Source organism: Larus michahellis, chromosome 1, assembly GCF_964199755.1.
Source record: "Larus michahellis chromosome 1, bLarMic1.1, whole genome shotgun sequence".
Taxonomy (NCBI): domain Eukaryota; kingdom Metazoa; phylum Chordata; class Aves; order Charadriiformes; family Laridae; genus Larus; species Larus michahellis.
This window is the reverse complement of record NC_133896.1, coordinates 151,844,336-151,854,457: the sequence shown is the minus strand read 5'-3', so window position 1 is coordinate 151,854,457 and position 10,122 is coordinate 151,844,336. Positions and strand designations below refer to the sequence as shown.

Below are 10,122 nucleotides of genomic sequence, written 5' to 3'. Positions count from 1 at the left end.
AGCCGCTCCTCACTCCCCTCAGTGGGATGGGGGAGAGAATCGGAAGGGTAAAAGTGAGAAAACTCATGCGTTGAGATAAAGACAGACTAATAGGTAAAGCAAAGCAGAACAAGGGAAAAATTCACTGCTTCCTATCGGCAGGCAGGTGTTTGGCCACCACCAGGAAAGCAGGGCTCCATCACGCTTAATGGTGATTTGGGAAGACAAACGTCACCACTCTGAATGTCCCCCCTTTCTCCTTCTTCCCCCCGCTTCTATTACTAAGCACAACGTCATACGGTATGGAATATCCCTTTGGTCAGTTGGAGTCAGCTGTCCCGGCTGTGTCCCCTCCCAGCTCCTTGTGCACCCCCAGCCTGCTCGCTGGTGGGGTGGCAAACAGAAAAGGCCTCGAGGCTGTGCAAGCACTGCTCAGCAATAGCTAAAACATCCCTGTGTTATCCACAGTGTTTTGGTCACAGATCCAAAAGACAGCACCATACTAGCCACTATGAAGAAAATTAACTCTGTCCCAGTGAAAACCAGTACAAATGTTTATGCAGAACTGAGCAAAACTTGATACTGTTCAGCTTTGGTCTCTGAGATGAAACAGGCCAGACGTGCCATTGCTGTGCTTTTGTATCATTATCTTGTATTTATTTGTATTTTCACAGTGCGTCCCCACTACTTGCATTTGGCTTAACTGTTTCCTCCAGAGAGGCTGAACCCTCCTCCAGGCTGAACCAGACCAGTTGCCCCTGCATCTCCTCATGGGGTAAGTGTTCCAGTCCCCCACTACCTTGGAATCCCTTCATGAGCTCACTTCAGCTTGTCCATGTCTTTCCTGTATTGTGGGACCCAAAACTGGGTGGTCTGCCCTAGATGTGGTCTAACAATTGCCAAATAACTCACCATTTCCCTCTATCTACCAGCCAAACTTCAGTTAGTATAGCCCAAATCCAGTCAAAAATTCCTAAAAAAGCCCCAAAACCAAACCCTACAGGTTTCTCAGGGTTTGATTTTAAAGATAGAAGAGTTCCTAAATCCAGTTCACGTGTGGCTGTAACAGCATAACTGAGATGGTACCATGCCATGGTACTAGGATGGAGTAGCCAAGGAAGGGCTTGAGGAAGCCAAGGCTGTGGGGACACTGTGTTGAGGAATCCCAAGCTGGTGTGTATCCCCAGAGCCTGGCTTTTACTATAATCTTTTCTTCCTAAGGAAATAACTGCTTAGTACTTTCAGTTTTCTGCCCATAAACGTCTCCACCTACCAAAACACATCGCCCCACTCCATACAGTGCAAGCACAATGGGCTGCATCACAGGTTTAAACGTATGACTTCAGTAAAAAGGGCAGATGTTCAGAACGTCTCTCAGAAGTGACTCGTTTGTGCTTTGTGATAGCCAGTAAGGCAATGCTGAAAAAATACATCATCCGATCAAATAGTGCCTGTGTGTAACCACAGCACTTGTTTCACGTCTTTCAAAGTGCTTTGGATTCATCAGTTATCATACTCGACCCCTTAGTTATTCAAAATAAGAATTATATAATTAAAATGTCCATGAGACATCTTATCATGCTGTTTCGGATGCATATTCTGAAATGCTGGGGAAATATATGAATCTAGTCAAAAGGGCAAGCTTATCATTCATGACCCTATTAAAGAAGATGTTATAAAACGCACTGTTGGATTTGAAAATTATATTCAGATGATTGATTTCCTTTGATTGCAGTTGGAAACAGGCAATGCTACACTACAACCCAATGAAAGCTAGTACCTGCTTCAATAAAAAAAGGACACAAAGAAGAATTAATCATTGCAAGTTTATTACATGGAACAGCAAATTCCAGACAACTGAGTCACATAACAGATGACCAGTGCAACGGGAAGTCTCTTTTCTTTGCATAAACCAAGTCATCAAGCTGGTAAATTGACCCACGAACTTCATATTCCATGGTATTCTGAAACAAATTAACACAATATCACATTTTATGTTGAGATGGTTGGTCTGAGTATGACTTGGCATTCAGTTATGTATGTTTGGTCCTCCTCAAAGTTAGAAATGAAGTAGCTTCAAATTCTAGCACCGGAAGATTAAGATGGAGGAGAGTTTGGAAGTTTGGATAAGAAGTGCCCAGCTCTGTTATTTGTACTCAAACACGAATCCTCTCTCCTCACACAGTTCTCTTTCCACCATATCCTAACTCACTCCACTGTCCGTCTTTTATGGTATGGAGGCATGGCGTGCATCTTGCAGATGGGCTGGCTGTGGATAGAATTTACTGCTATGTATAATGCTAGGGTATCATTATAGAGCAGTGGCTTCTACACTAGCCATTTAATGAGATCTGTTGGATAGGATAGCAACTCTGCTAATAGCAGAGTACTTCACACAGAGTACTGTGAAGCAAGTTCACTCTAATTGTTTTTGAACCATTTTGCCCAAAAACAATAGGGACTCTGTTTGGCTTTTCCTAGTGGCTGTCAGCTTAGGCTTCCAGTTTTTCTAAACAGACCTGGGCAGCACTACCTGTCCCTACAGGTTTCATAGCTATGAAATGTTTCCTGCACACATGTGTACCTAACAACACAAGAACAGCTGCTCTGGATCAACCAGAGATCCATCTAGCTCCTTGTCTTCCTTTGATCCATGAGAAGCAAAAGACACCCAGGGCAGTGCCTAAGACCAGAGCAAGCAAGTGATGATGCTGCTCTACAACACTCTCCCAAGTCTTTGGTTCCTTTCTTTCTGAAATGGTTTAATCCTGAATATACAGCAAAAGTATTCTTTGTTTGCATTTTCTTTGCAGCTTTTCTTTCCTATCCTACTTCCATCCCAAAGAAAACCCTAACAGTCAACAGCTGGGAGTAATTCTTATGTTGCAAGCAGAAAATGTCGATCTGTTATTGTGGGGTAAAAGACCAGAAGAAGAGAGACTGACAGAGGGGACACATATACATTGTCCAGTTCCCATGAAAGTTCACTAAGAGCTTTAATAGACACTTTCAGAGATGGACACGTGAGTGCTAGGTGATATTATTCGATCTCACTCTCTTCCTTCCTTAGACCTCCAACTCTGCTCTTTCTAGTTACTGTTTACCCCAAAACAGGTCCTAATTCTGATGTGAGGGTGACTTCCACCTGCATGCAGAGATCTGTGTTAGTGGGCTCTCCGGTAGGATTAGGTGACTGAAGGTCACTTGGAGAAGAGAGAAGTCTAGCTTTTGTGTTCCAAGTACAATTTACACCCTCTGTTTTTAAACTTTATAATTTTTGTACCATTTCTATCATTTTGCAGAGGATGAAAGCTCCTCCTTACTCAACCTTAAAGAGAGAAGGAAACAATCCTTTTTTCAAGGGCATACAGTGTAAGTCTCCAAGCATGAAAAAAAATGCATTTCTGCCCAGACACCTCCTAGTGACCATATGAAACATCCACGTGGGTACTAGGTTTGTAACACTTCTCAGTAATTCCTTCTGTCATGAGGATCATTAATATTGAAAAAAATAGAACAAATTCTTGTCACTTTTGGCTGTCTACTTACCACTGCCTTCAATAGTTCTTCCGTTTCGAGGCTGAAAAATACAGTAATTAGATGGTTGTGCAGAAATATTAGATTCCATATAAAGCACACCAAAATACATCTTCCGTCATGCAGAGAGAGCACATAAGAAGGCTACAATAAAATTTCCTTTAAAGGGACAACATGTCAAATACCAGGGGATCCATGCAGGGTGGGTTTTGCCTTTGAATCTCAGAAATATTCATCCAGTCTCTGTCCAAACAGCTAAACAATCTGATTTTAATTCTTTAAATACTAAGGGTCTTGGTCCCAGTTCATTGGGGTACTATGGAGATGCCTAAGAAAGAACAAATACCAGCACTGAAAGTACCTGGTTGGACACACCTGAAGTAAGCTAAAATGTAAATGACAGCTGAACTGGGACTTTGGTTATCTGCTACAACCTACTTCATAACTTTTTTTAACCTGTTGAAGATATTCCTAAAAACTAGTTCGGTTTTAATCACAGAGTGTGTCTAAACCAGCATGTTCTGCATTAGACCATGCCAAAGTTCAGCAAGCCAATGGGTGAAAAACATGAGAGAAGTGATGATGATGTCCATAATTTTGCTTTGGCTTTTCACCCTGTTATGGAGTGTGCCATCCCTTAACCGGCCAGACCTTTCAGACCAAGTGGACATTCAGCTCATGAACGTTTTATCTGGTGAATTTAGTATCGGTGCATCTCAGCAGCCTCAGAGATACAAGCCACGTACTACTTTTGGTTTTGGATGATTTGGCTCAAGATAAAACATTTGCAGAGTCGCCTCTTCAAATAAAAAAAGTGTTTAATCCTTTACTACCCCAGATCTCATTATCTTGTAATCATTTAGTTGAACCAGAGGTTTTTAAGCAAATGGGTCCCTAAGCTTTCAAGCAAGCGATATTTGGCCTCTACTCAAAACCAGTGCAGCAAGAATTTGTGAAGGGAAACAGCTGCTTGTCTATGGATATATAGCATTGTCTGTAATTCAGAATCTTTAAAAAGTAAAATTCAGATACCCTGAAAAGGAAAAAAGGCCGTCCCAGAGCCCCATGACTATCCTGTGAAAAAAACAAAAAAGAAACCACAAACAGTAACAAAATACTTCAAACTCAGTTCCATAGATCTGTTGACAAGTTTCGGTGCCATTCCATCAGAATATCAATAATTCAGTGCCTTTTTCAGCAGCATGCAAGCAAGATGTTGATAGTCCCCACTGCCCATTCATCTGGAATGCTGATTAAAAATTAATACCCAAAGGGCATTGTCAAGAACTATCCATTCTGTCTAGTGTAAATATACTAAATTACCATAATTAAAGATTCACGGGCTTTAGGAAAAAAAAAATGTATAAAAGCTTTACACATGGTGGATTGCTTTGCAGAAGCAGGGTCAGCACAGTTCACTTCCCAACCACTGAAAAAAAACAAGCTCGGTTTAAAAAAAAAAAGAAAGGCAGCAAAAGATATAGGGAAAGGGCCATAGTTCCCCGTCCATCGCTACTCGATGCCCTCGCATTTACGTACCTTCTTTGTAAACTTTGCAGCAGCAATCTGTGATTCCTGCAAGCGGACAGTGTAAGTTAATCAAGATGCTGTCGTTTCTTTGGTTTGTTACAGTAATCCTCCATCACCGATAATACTCCACCTCCACCCCATGTGAGAAGGGAGAAAACATTATGCATCACAGACACAAGAGCAGCAGCAAACGAATCTTTTGAAAGCCTGATTTTAAATCTTGCCTTAACCGGCATTACCCTATTTGTTACCATCGTTCTACATGCTTCCCTCACCGTACGGCAAAGCACAGCCATGCTCTGGGAGGTAAAGCAGAGCTCCAGCAGCTCCATTCCTCAGGCTTGAATTGTACCGATAGCTCTTACCTTGTTAAAACGTGGCTGCTCTCCACCTTTCAGACTGCCCTTGGTTTTAACCCAGGCACGACAGCTGGTTTTAAGCTGGTTTTTCTTTCCCCTGCACCCCTTATGCTTCAGGAAATTGCTCATTTTTCTACTCAGCCTTACATCAAGGAATAGAAACCTCCCTGTGACTTCCCGGCAGCAGACTGAGCTTGGAGTCTAACAAACCTCTGTACATCTGGTTTTGGGAGCCCTCCTGCCGGTGGCAGGGCTGCCTGATCCCTCTGTGCGCCACCGCCCCCCCTTACATCAGTGAACGGGTTTAGCTACCTGGGGCGGGCTTGGAAAAACCAGCACATTGAATGAGCGAGGATGTGAAGACAAGGGAGGAGAACACAGGAAAAGCATGCGGATGGGAAACTGGAGAGGAGGGATGTAAAATGACAAAACACACAAGCAAGGAAGAGGGAATCAAGATTCAGGGTACGAGATGAGGATTTCGTCTTGTTAAACTTTTCTTGGTTCAAGCCTCGAGGCAATGATTTATAGAGCAACTGACCTCAACTTACAGGGCTATGAAATACTATGGAAGAAAAAAGCGCTTGCTTGATCAAGGTGCTTTAAAGGATGCAAAGGTGGAGGCTACAACAAAGAGATACCGTGAACGCTGGTTTTGTTCCCAGATGACGATTGCATACCAATCAAAGAGAGACTGACCCATGACTTACCCTGCAGTTTCAAATATCCTAGCTAATTCACAACAGATTAAAGTTTACTATGTGGAAGAAACATGGTAAAAACAGAGCTTCCAAACAGTGTGTTGGCTTGACTTTAGGATGGAAATTTCAAATTCCTATGGAGGTGATTGTGGTGTTGCTGGGTTTAGATATCTAGTCCTTTTTGATTCCTTTGAAAGTGCCACTTGCAAGATTTACCCAAAGACCAGACATTGAAACTAAATAGTCTGTTAGCTCTCCCAAAATATTTTAAGTTCCCCAGATGGAGTTCAAGTCCCATTAATGCTAAAATTGCCACTGACTTTGCCTTTTATAGTGCTGAGGCACCGCTGCTTCTCTTGAAACACCATCTACCTTCTCTACATAATCTATAAATGTGATTGAATCAAAATATTTTTAGAAATCCACATAAATACAGGGTCACACAGAAAGTTGGAAGTCCAGCTGAAATCAGTAGGATTTCCTAACTGTTTCATTGGGTGTAATACATATAGACTTGTGTTTGCAGCGTCTTCTCAAGATTCCTCAGGGCTGAGAAAGCACAACTTCATGTTATAAGAGATGTGACCAGCTGGGGAGAAATCTGTACTTTTTGCATTGCTCTTTTCTTCCATATCTCACATTTATATTTGATCTACCACTTAATCAGTCATGTCTCTTGAAAGGATATTGTATAAGATCCAGATACCAATTTTGAGGATGCATAACAGAGGGAGAGTTTTCTTGCAAAGTTAGTACCTAAAATAGTAACCAGGAATAGGGCTCCATTCAAAGGACTTGATGATTTTTGGATGTCCCCTCACTAGCTAAGCTGCCGAAGTATAGGAATCAATACTGAACTCAAAACATTTATTAGACATTTAAGACTGAAATGCTAGAATTTTTTATACAATCAACTTTGTACTGTAGAGCTTCATGGCTGCTTTAGGAAAGCATGCTTGGAATTATAATAAGCTAAAGACACTGGCAAGAAGAGATATTGAAATACGCGTCAAAATACTTTTCTATTATTGTCTTGAAGGCTCTACTCATGATTTCAAAAACCAAAGGACTCAAACTCACAAGTAAATTCACCTTTTTAACATACCCAAAGGCTGAGTGAATTTTATTGGAAGGGCTCTTAATAAACTGGTGATAATAAAAAAGTGATATAATGCAGAACTGACATTGAGTTAGGTCCAATGACTGCACCAATGAGGAAGAGCTATACTCAATAACGCCTCAACTGAATCTTTCGGATCTGACTCAGAAATCCAAAAAACAAGCTCAAGTAAAGTATTAAAATCAGCAAAGCAAGTCATACGCCTCCATGTTCAGCATGAAGCATCCAGTGTGCTTTTGATCCAAAGTTGCATATATTTTTAGCATATTTAACCCCCTATTATTCACAGGCGAAGGTCAGGTTAAAATACTGACCGCATCTGTAAGCGGATGTTTTGGTTCTTGAGCTCTGAATTGGTGAAAACACAGCAGTTTGATATATAATTTAATGGAGTTAAGAATTACATGCAAACTACTAAGGAGAAAAAAAAATTATATACTCTCCTACATCTCCTAAACCATGATGATACTAGATTATACATTATTGTTTGGAGAGAAATGTCAAGAAGTTAGTTTTGGAGGGGTTGTTTTTTTAAGTTTAAGGAGGGAGGGGACGCTTTGAAGTAAAAGAAGCAATTACACCTTACCTCATTTGTATGCATACTGTTGAATATGGAATAACAAAGATCCAAAACAGTGCTGGAGATCTGCAAAACCAAATAGAGCTTTAATATATTCACTGGGAGGATGTGGTGTACGTGGTTTGACAGAGAACAGGCTTGATTCTGATCCCAGCACAAGTTGAACACAGTTCCACTAAAACCACTGAGAGCAGGGCAAGACTTACTGAAGCTACTATGAGCTGAGAGACTAGTAATTTGTATGAGGAGAACACACACAATACTACTAATGGCTACAATATACTCCTTTGCTATAGAGACCTAAATCAGCCTCTTCTATTTAAAATACGTTTGCTAAGTGTTCTACAAATGGGTCTGGGTTTTGGCGTATTTAATCTACACTCAATTTCATCTATATGCATTTCAGTCAGTACTATAATCTTTAACATACTGAAATACATTGTTCCATACTCACTGCCACAAGACAAGGGTTTGCTGATGTATGCAATCACATTAGACAAGAAATAACTACAGCTCCAAAGGAAGTAAAACGGAAGACACCTGAACGACTGGCTCTGGGAACTATTTTCCATCAGTCTTGCTTTACAAAACTGAAAGATTTCCAAAAGGAAAAAAAATCAGCACAAAATGCTGAAAAATTACAGATAATTTCTGATCCTACAAAGATTTTCTCCCCTCTTTGAAAATGAAAATGACCCTTGGGCTCAGTATAAAACGCAGTGGGGCTGGTCTTTCAAAGTTACTCAGTAGTCTAAAGTGTTTGCAAGCTCCTGGCCAGACACCACAGCAGAAGCGAGTGGTGAAACCTCCCCCCCGCTCCCCTTGAGCACCATCCACCCACCACCGCAGAGCCGGGACCAGCCAGGATCCTGTCTGGGACTCCGACAGCACCGACCAGCACTTGTTGCTTCAGTGCTGGCTCCTGCTGTGATGGGAAGAAAATTACATTTCTTCCTTCATCTAGGCCCGGGTTAGCTCTGCAGGGAGGAGAGCATACACCAGCAAACTTGCTCTGCTCTCCAGAGTCGCTGGCTCTCCAGAGGAGGCTCTGCCACCTGCAGCCACCGATGCTGAGGGTTACACGGGGCAATGAGTGTGTCTGACAGAGAGTCCCAGCAGATCAAACAGATTACCAAAGCCAATTTACCTGGGGCTGATTAGACAGTTCCATCCACTGACTGAAGCACAGCGCCAGTTGCTTTGAAAAGTAAAGATCAGACATTAACAGCGGGGCTTTCACAATTTGGGACCTTCATTTGAGCCCAGGGAGCCAGGACTGGCCGGTTACTAGCCCGCCTGGCGTTTGCTGACCCCGGTATCCTACTCCGGATCTCATCCCTGCCCGTACCTGCCCCATCCACCTCCCCGGCGCAGCGAAGGGCTTCAGCTCCCCTACCCCCTTTACCGCCCACCCCAGGGATTCCACAGGAGATTTCCAGCCGGTTACCAATTTCCTACCTCATTTTCCTGTCTCGTTTCCCACCTCCCTCGGTCAGCCCCGGGGCTCTGCCCCACACCTCCACCGCGCCCCGCTTTCCGACGGGGAAGGCAAAGGGACATACCTGGCTTTTGGGTAGGTCCACGCCGTCCCTGTAGCGCGAGAAAGGCTGGGGGAACCCTGCGGGGACACGCGGGGGGGGGGGGGGGGGGGAGGACGACACGGCTGTGCCGAGATGCTGCGGGGCGCCGCGGAGCCCAGCCCCGGCGGCGCCCCTCGAGGGGAGCCGACCCTTTCCAAGGTTTGGGGGTCCGCTTGTGAGCGTGTCCGTCCCTCCCCTCCCTCCCCGTGCTGGGGGCGGGACGTACCTGAGCCCCGCGGGAGGGCGCAGAGGCAGCAGGCGGCCAGCAGCCAGGGCAGGGCGGGCGGCGGCGGGGGCATGGCGGAGCGGTGAGCGGGCGAGCGGACGGACCGGCCACCTTTATGGGTCCGCACCGAGCCCGGGCCGCCGCCGCCCAGCCAATGGGCGCCGGGGCGGACCCGCGCACCCCTCCCGCTCCCGCCGCCCCTCGACCCGCGCATCGCTCCCGCCGCCCCCGGCCGCCGGACCCGCGAATCGCTGCCGCTCTCGCCGCACCCCCGCGGACCCCTCCCGATCCCGCCGCCCCCCGCCGCCGGACCCGCACATCCCTCCCGCCGCGTCCCCCGTCGGCTCCGCACACGGCTCCCCGCCGCCGCCGCCCCGGCCCTGCCCGGCCCACCGTGACCATGAAACCCCCCCTCTCCGCCGGCGGCAGAGCCAGCGTTCGGCTCCCCGGGGTCCTGCGTTCGGCAACCCATTTGGAAAGCTCCGTCAAAGCTGTTTTTCTAGACGGGGT

General features: G+C 45.0%; 1 protein-coding gene across 3 annotated transcripts; it reads right to left on the bottom strand.

The window, feature by feature from the left end:
* Nucleotides 1–1,786: 1,786 nt before the first annotated feature.
* NMS (neuromedin S) lies at nt 1,787–9,840 on the bottom strand. Of its 3 annotated transcripts, XR_012585269.1 has the most exons (9): nt 9,613–9,840; nt 9,369–9,424; nt 8,954–9,004; nt 7,813–7,872; nt 5,056–5,091; nt 4,893–4,945; nt 4,549–4,590; nt 3,529–3,559; nt 1,787–1,943 (listed from the first exon to the last, which is right to left on the bottom strand). XR_012585269.1 is itself a non-coding variant. In XM_074572905.1 (8 exons), exons 1-8 carry the CDS (start codon nt 9,824–9,826, stop codon nt 1,927–1,929), a joined length of 507 nt encoding a protein of 168 aa, XP_074429006.1. In that variant the 5' UTR covers nt 9,827–9,840; the 3' UTR covers nt 1,787–1,926. The 3 variants fall into 3 exon arrangements, 2 of the variants coding, with proteins under 2 accessions (XP_074429006.1, XP_074429005.1); XM_074572905.1 differs by lacking the exon at nt 4,893–4,945; XM_074572904.1 differs by lacking the exons at nt 1,787–1,943; nt 3,529–3,559; nt 4,893–4,945 and having other exon boundaries at nt 4,283–4,590.
* Nucleotides 9,841–10,122: the final 282 nt, after the last annotated feature.